The 7,650-nt window shown below is 43.1% G+C and overlaps 1 protein-coding gene across 1 annotated transcript; it reads right to left on the reverse strand.

The window, feature by feature from the left end:
* Nucleotides 1–1,662: 1,662 nt before the first annotated feature.
* Nucleotides 1,663–5,633, reverse strand: LOC149716485 (uncharacterized). Its single transcript, XM_089844869.1, has 6 exons — nt 5,612–5,633; nt 5,322–5,552; nt 4,846–5,249; nt 3,620–4,802; nt 3,432–3,565; nt 1,663–1,725 (listed from the first exon to the last, which is right to left on the reverse strand). Exons 1-6 carry the CDS (start codon nt 5,631–5,633, stop codon nt 1,663–1,665), a joined length of 2,037 nt encoding a protein of 678 aa, XP_089700995.1.
* Nucleotides 5,634–7,650: the final 2,017 nt, after the last annotated feature.

A 7,650-nucleotide genomic window follows, 5' to 3' on the forward strand; every position in this document is an offset into this window, starting at 1 on the left:
TCGCTTGCATTTCCAGTACAGTGATAACCATCATTTGAGAAAACCAATTGTCCACCGTCACTATCTGTGCAAGGTTCAAGAGATCCAAACGTCATGATTTCGGAAAGTCTATCTAGAATTTCGCTGTTTCCTGAAGGAATTTTTTGGTCGTTATATTTTAATAGTTCCACCATTTCTTTTTTTTAATATTTTTTTCAAGCTCGTCACGATGTTCATAAATTAACTGAGACTGTTCCTCAAGAATTTTCTTCTCGCCCCGATCAAGTAATTCCTCTTTCTTTATCTTATTTGGTGGAGTCACTTCAATTTTCTTTATCTTTTCTTTGATGGCCTTTTGATCTTCAACACAGAGTGTCTTAAATCCTCGTATTTTAGATCCATCTTCAAAAAACTTCAGAGTTTCTCTCGCTTGTACAAACCAATCAACGTGATACCACGCTGGTAGTGGACCAAATCGTCTAGCTTTTGCACTCTGTCTGTCAAGTTTTGAAATGCGAGCTTGATCTTTTACGATTGTTTCTCCACAACCTTTACAAGATGACCGATTACTTTTGGCATATTCAGTTGAGAAGTCTTGAATTTCAATGGAGGAGCTTTTTCTCTTCGTTCCTTTAGATGGGGTATTGCTTGAAGCAGCAGGTGCTGCTTGAGACCCACTCGGAATTTCACTCCTTATTTTCTCTTGATCTCTCCAACGTAAATCCTCAAAGTGTGAGATGTCAGCCTCAGTTGACACTTTAAAATTTTGAGAAAAAGCACCGAAAATGGTACCACTTTGGAATCTTGTTTCCACAATAAGAAATTAATGTTACTCGCGTCATCAGATGCTCAATTTTGATATTTTACCTTTCTATCAAAACTTGACGCCTGAATAATTGCCGCCATTCTTAGCTCATCCTTATCTATGCGCCTTTTACAGCTTTTGCATGATGACCAGCCACTTTTGGCATATTCGGTACGCCACGGTAGACCTCGATCCATCTCTAAATCATACAAAGAGGTTTGAATAAGTTAGCACAGCTTGACTATTTGGTTTACTTTTCTGGTTAATGATGTATTTAAAAACCAAAACGTTATGTACGGGTCTTAGTTGCAGCAGAAGTAAGATGAGACTGGAAGTGAAGAGCTCAAGCATTGGTAGTAGATCCTGGCACTAGTGAACAAATTTGAGGATTTCATGTCGCTTCCATCACTAGAGGGAAAAAATTGGTCGAGTTTCAAAAAATTTCCTACCCATACATGAGGTAGCTCAAGCATATTTCCTAAAGCTACTTCGCAGAGGAGCAACAACCCGGTGTAGTTCTCTCGACTGGCGTGACAGTATTTGGCACTTTCAGAGACCTAAAAGAATCAAATATTTGAAGTTAGCAACCTATAATTTAACTCTTTATTAATGAATGAATGAATGAATATTTATTGTGCATATAAAAAAACACGAAGGTTCACGAGAATATACACAGTTGTAATGATATCATATTTGCATTTCCTAACTGTTAAGAATATCAAATGGAAGACAAATTAAAAACCAACCAAGAGAAACCTTATTAATCCAGCTCCTTGTATTTAACATTAAATATATCAAAATTTTCGCCAAAACTGTTAACTGTAATTTGCATTCTTTTAATTGGATTTAAGTGGTTAAGAGATTCTCTAAATGTTTTTCTAAACCTTCCAGACTTGGGGACTAGAAAGTCCAACCGTCCTAGCAAATCTGGAAGAGTTATCCTATTATTAATTAATTTATGTAGAAATTTAACGTCGTTAATAAGGAGAATGTGAGCTATAGTAGGAATGTCCAAATACCCTAGTAAAATATGGTAATCATATGGAGCCTTTTTCATGAAATAAGTATGGCAATATTCAATAAACTTCCGTTGCACATTCTCAAGAAGTACCTTTAGATATCTACTACAACCACACGGGGCACTTGTCTGGTGGACAAGGGTCCGGCTGAAGACGGTGCAGGCTGCCCTGCGCAAGCTTCAAAGGCTTGCCTGCATTGGTGTTACAGGGGCCATGAGATCGACCCCAACTGCTTCCCTGGAGGTGCTTCTTGACATGCTACCTCTTCATCTTTTCATTGAGGAGGAGGCTGTCATGGGGGCCTACAGGCTCCACATTAATGGCTGTTGGGTTCCAAGACTTTGGGATTACAGCCATACGAAGCTCTTTCGGGAGTACGCTGCACTTGAGCCGTCGTTAACGATGTGCTCTGACAAAACCGTTACCAGCTTTGATTTCACTAAGCCATTCAGCATCCACTTTCCCAGTCGGGCCGAGTGGACTAACCTGCTGCCTCTTGGCACTGGGGGTGAAACTATTTGGTTCACCGATGGTTCCAAGACTGATTCCGGCGCTGGCGCCGGCTATTACTGCCAAACTACAAGGGTCGGTTTTTCTGCTTGCCTGGGCACCTTTGCTAGTGTGTTCCAAGCGGAAATTGCCGCGATCTGTTATTGCGCAGACTACTGCATTAACAAAGGGTATAACGGACGGACTGTGAGGATTTATTCTGACAGTCAGGCCGCCCTGAATGCGCTGGACCAGTGTCAGATTACCTCTCAACTGGTGCGTAGCTGCCTTGATCTGCTAGCGCAACTGGCGTCCTGCAACAGGGTTCTGTTGTACTGGGTGCCAGGGCATAGCGGTTATTATGGCAATGAGCAAGCCGATAGATTTGCGAAAAGGGGCGCGGAGGCCAAGCTCTTGGGGCCGGAGCCGGCCGTCCCCATCCCCTACGGGCATGTCAAACGGAGCCTGCATGACAGGATGACTGTCATACAAAACCAGCTCTGGCATGACATGGATGGCCAGAGACAGACAAAACAGTTAGTCAATGGTCCCTGCAGGTCTCGTGCTAGAGACCTAATTTCGCTCAGCAGATGGGATATTAGGCTGGCCACCGGTCTTCTGACCGGACACTGTCGGCTAAATAGGCACCTCCATCTGATGGGTCTTGCTGACGACCCCCTCTGCAGGTCGTGCCAGGAGAAGGAAGAAACATCCGCTCACGTACTTTGCGAGTGCGACTTCTTCGCCTCGCTTAGACTAGAACATTTTGATTCACACACTGTGGAGCCCTCGCGGGTCTCCTCTTTTACGGTGGAGCGAATTCTTCGCTACGCTGCGGCTACGGGCCTATTCAAGGCCTGATTTTGAGGTTGCACAATATGCCTTTGGCATCGGTGCTAGGGCGTGAGCCCCACCTCATCAACAATAATAATAATACTACAACCACCCCAGGCCAAGCCACCATACAGGACCCGTGATCTCACTAGGGCTTGATAAAGAAGACGGAAATGGTCTAGGGAATGCAATTTCCTACACATCTTCAAGCAAACAGCCAGAGTACGGCGACTTAAAGCAACGCATTTATGTACTTGCTCGGTAAAATAAAGTCCTCTGTCAAAGATCACGCCAAGATCTCTCACAGTGGACTTAAGGGGTATGTGAGCGCCCTCAATGGTATAGTCGTTGGAAATTTCTCTAGCAATTCGCCTTGTAAATGTGACATGCACGGATTTGGTTGGATTTACTGGTATTTTGTTAAGAGAGCACCATCTTCCTATAGAGTCAAGGTAAAGTTGAAGTAATTTACCGTCTAACTTAGAATTAATACTTTTGAAAACTTTATTGTCATCAGCAAATTGAAGAATACGGGAATGTAAAACCGAAAATTGTAAATCGAAAAGATACATATTAAAGAGTAAGGGTCCAAGAGATGATCCCTGTGGAACCCCACAATTAACTTCGTATGTTTTCGATGTGATTATGCCATTGCATTTCAAGACATTGACTCGATTCGCCAGATAGCTAGCAATCCATTCCAAGATATCACCCCCCAATCCAAGGGCCTCTAACTTGTCATGAAGGTAAGAGTGGGAGACGCGGTCGAAGGCCTTGGCCAGGTCAAGGTATACAACATCGACCTGGCCCCGGCACTCGACCTCAGGAGCCACGTAATCCATAAAGGAAACGTGGTTCGTTTCCACACTCCTACCCGGAACAAAGCCATGTTGACAGTCGTTGGGTAGCAAGCTAAACCAACGCTGTAAATGTACGTGTACTACTCTATCAAATACCTTAGCGAGAACGCAAAGAAGGGAAATCGGACGGTAGTTTCGGACATCGCTGGATTTTCCAGACTTGTAAACCGGGACAATGACAGCTTTTTTCCAAAGCGTTGGGAATGAGTGAGTACGGAAGGATAAATTAAATATATGCTCCAATATAGGTAACAATATATTCCCACAGCCCTTGATAACAAACGACGGAATTTTGTCGAAACCAGTAGAGAGTTTGTTGGGTAGACGATTAATAGCAGCATATATGTCCGCTTGAGTTAGTTTTAAACAGTTATGAGGCGTTGTAACTAAGGTAGAAGTATCAAAAGTGTATTTTGAACTAGTTTCAGTATTGTCAGTCGAAATTGTTGAGAAATGCGCCATGAATGTTTCCCCCAATTGCTCCGGATCAGTAATGATTGTCTTACCAATTTTCAATAATATATCAGAGTGTCTGTCTTTTAGATTACCATTGATAAAACTCCAAAATTTTTTGGGTTGGGACAAGGCGTCTCGACAAGATTTTACTGCCATAGCAGCTTTGTCCCTTACTGTAAGCCTTCTCACCAACGAACGGGACAGCCTAAAATTAGCTATGTCGGAGGCTAACCCCGACCTCTTTTTCTTATTAAAATAATATTTTTTGCGCTTGATAGCTTTTTTGGAGGTCCAAAGAATACCAAAAGGGGAAGCCCCGATTATTACGCGGAATCTTGTTAGGGATCGAACTATCCATAGCTGACGTTATATATTCCGTTAATGTCTGGACACAAAAATTAACATCCTGCGAATCCAAAACCACCGACCAATCTGAATCGCGTAAAATTGAGTATAGCAAGTGATAGTTACCTTTTTTAAATTGATATACTGGTTGTAAATTAGGGGAGACCCTACAAATGTCAAATGGACAAAGCAAATAGAAAGGCGGATGGTAGTTGTCAATGTCCACAAATGGATCAAGGAGAGGTACAGTATCAATGCCGTGTACATTAGTAAGACAAAGGTCCAGAAGATTACCATAAGTGGGAGCTGGGTTAATTTGGTTTAAATTAAATTCATAACAAACATCGAGAACATGAGCAGCCTTAGTTCTAGTTTGGTGAGTGCATCCCACACTGCTACCCAGAGTCCAGTTGATACCGGGGAGATTAAAATCACCCAGAATCAGAATTTCACCGTCATAATCTACCAACGAGGATACCAAAACATTCTTAAATTTCCGATACTGAGCGTCGTCATCTGAGGGGCGAAAGTAACCAGTGCCAAGAAGAAGCGGAAGATTATTTTTTAGTTTAAACTCGACAAACACACCCCCTTCGGCACCTTCCAGGTCACTTCGACGGTGAAAAACAAGGGACTTCTTGATAGCAATGAGGGATCCCCCGCCCCTAACATTGACAGAATCCGGATCTGATCGATCCGCCCGAAAAATAGTATAGGAATTTGGAAAATAATCCGAATTAAAATGAGAGTGGTTAAGCCACGTCTCTGTTAAACAAACAATATCAAAATCATTAACGATTAGGTTAGTTAAAAAGGTACTAGACTTGGTTCGTAGACCGCGCACATTCTGATAAGCTATAGTCAGTTCTTTCATTCTTGGACATTTGAAGAATCCGCAGGGGAACCCGCGTCTGAGATTTCACCATGCAGTTCCGAGACATGTTTGTGCTCGTCTCTCGGTACCCCATGGAAATCTGTTAGAAAGCTGTTCGCAGGCCAAATATTGGGATCCCTCATTTTTGGTATGTCAGACTCATCATCACACGTCAAGTAGAATGACGAATGACGGGCATTCGGATTTTTAGTACGCAGTCTTATGCACTGCACCGACTGCACACCTGATTCAGCCCTCAAAAAATCTTGCAGTTCTTTCGACGTGATCCCAACATCCAACCCAGTGGCAAAGAGTGCTTTCTTGACCGCCTTCACTCGACGTGGTGCAGCCTTGATCCGGCTTGTCAAAGACACACCCGAGACCACAGGCTTAGATGCAGGAACATGACGAGTGGAGTTGATGTCAGTTTTTGTTTGCACAGCCTTGGGTAATGCTCCAGAGAATGAAGGAATGGAACCCTGTGGCCAGGGCAAGGCAGATGGGTTGAGAGCGCCAGGACGGTTAGCCAATGGTGGAAAAGATTGAGCTTCGTCCCTAGAAGCCCGTGACCCAAGCGGGGCTTGAAATGGTATTTGGCGACTGGCAAGTTCTCGACGAAGGCCAGCGTTCTCATTTTCTAATGAAGCCAGACGTTCTTGGAACTCTGATAACGTAGCTTGCATCTTAAGTAGGATGGTGTCGTTGCTATCCAATTTATTCATCATTTTGTCCAGTATCGAATCAGATTCCCTAGTGAGGCTATCAACGCTAAGTAGATGGACGAATGCTTCGTGCACCACCTCTAAGATGAGACCCTTATCGCCCTCAGCCAGCTTAGCAGGTGGTTTAGGCGCAGGTATGGCCCCATTGAACTCTTTATCGCGGGGTATGGCGCTATTACTATGTCGCCGAGCCGGACTTCTAGATTTGCGAGTAGCGGCTTTGCATTCCGTACAGGTAAAGTATGAATTAGGGGTACAATCTTTATGTACACGGCGCTTGCATAGTCCAGTGCAAAAATGACACTTTTGTTTTCCATAAAACCGATTATCGCAAACACAACAAGAGTCTGAAGAAGCAGGCATACCGTAGCAGACGATACCGGAGGTACAGAGTTTAATAAAAGGCTATGTGTAGTACCGTATCTGCAAAGTACACTCCTTTTCCAAAGTTGTAACCATTAGAAGGAGCTTCTGGTGGAGCAATACGAAGGCCTTGAGACAAAATGCCCATTAAGTTTGGGGTTCTGGAACCATGCCATAGTAGCTTTCTATTAGGGAATTTTTGGAATTCTCGGTAGCGTTCGCGTTCTCCCTGACGAGTAATTTTAAATATTTGATCGACTTCAAGTTCACAATCACTGTGAAAATCAGCGCCCGTGTTGTTTACGTATGTTAATAATGTCTCGAATTCTTCAGAATCTCTATCTAATACTTCAATTTCAGTTTTCAATTGTTCATAATGTTGATCTATTGGATCTTTGGTCGTTCCACCTTCCTCTTCAACTAACTTGTAACCGATCTCCACTTCAAGAAGGAAATTTGGCATTTCTACCTTGGATTTTATTATCTCAACATTATCCAAAAGAGGGACCCTTTTGGTTCCAAAATCATGAGGTATTAGCGTGAAGAATGTATTGGTGCAAGCTATTAGCTGGGCTTTCTTGTTTTCGTTGGGTTCATCGTCGAGTAAAGCCAGGAGTTCCGTCAAAACGGAATACGCCTCTTCAATTTGGTTCTTCGAAAGTTTTCCTAGTGGCATTTTCTTCAGATCAATTTCTAACTCCCACACGGCCTTGTTCATTTTCTCCACGTCAAAGATAAGGCGAATTAGTTCTTGGATGGCGTTGGAAAGTTTAGATCCAGATCCTACAACCAGTTTTTCTGAAGTTCCATAGTCAATGTCAAGTGGATACATTTTATTAGGAACCTTTGAGGCAGTGTGGCGTAACTCCCACGGAGTTCCTGTTTTTTCTTCGAAAAGCCTTTT

This window comes from Phalangium opilio, unplaced genomic scaffold (genome assembly GCF_054372755.1).
Source record: "Phalangium opilio isolate 3A_F unplaced genomic scaffold, DU_Popi_V2 ptg000009l_1, whole genome shotgun sequence".
NCBI lineage: Eukaryota > Metazoa > Arthropoda > Arachnida > Opiliones > Phalangiidae > Phalangium > Phalangium opilio.

What these genes read in the sequence shown, in the direction of transcription:
- LOC149716485 (XM_089844869.1), bottom strand. Translation starts at nt 5,633, where the DNA reads ATGTGCGCGGTCTACGAACCAA. An exon ending in TCCGCTTCTTCTTGGCACTG is followed by an intron (nt 5,250 to 5,321) that starts GTTACTTTCGCC and finishes CCTCGTTGGTAG; the next exon opens with ATTATGACGGTGAAATTCTG. An exon ending in ACATACCCCTTAAGTCCACT is followed by an intron (nt 1,726 to 3,431) that starts GTGAGAGATCTT and finishes AATTAATAATAG; the next exon opens with GATAACTCTTCCAGATTTGC.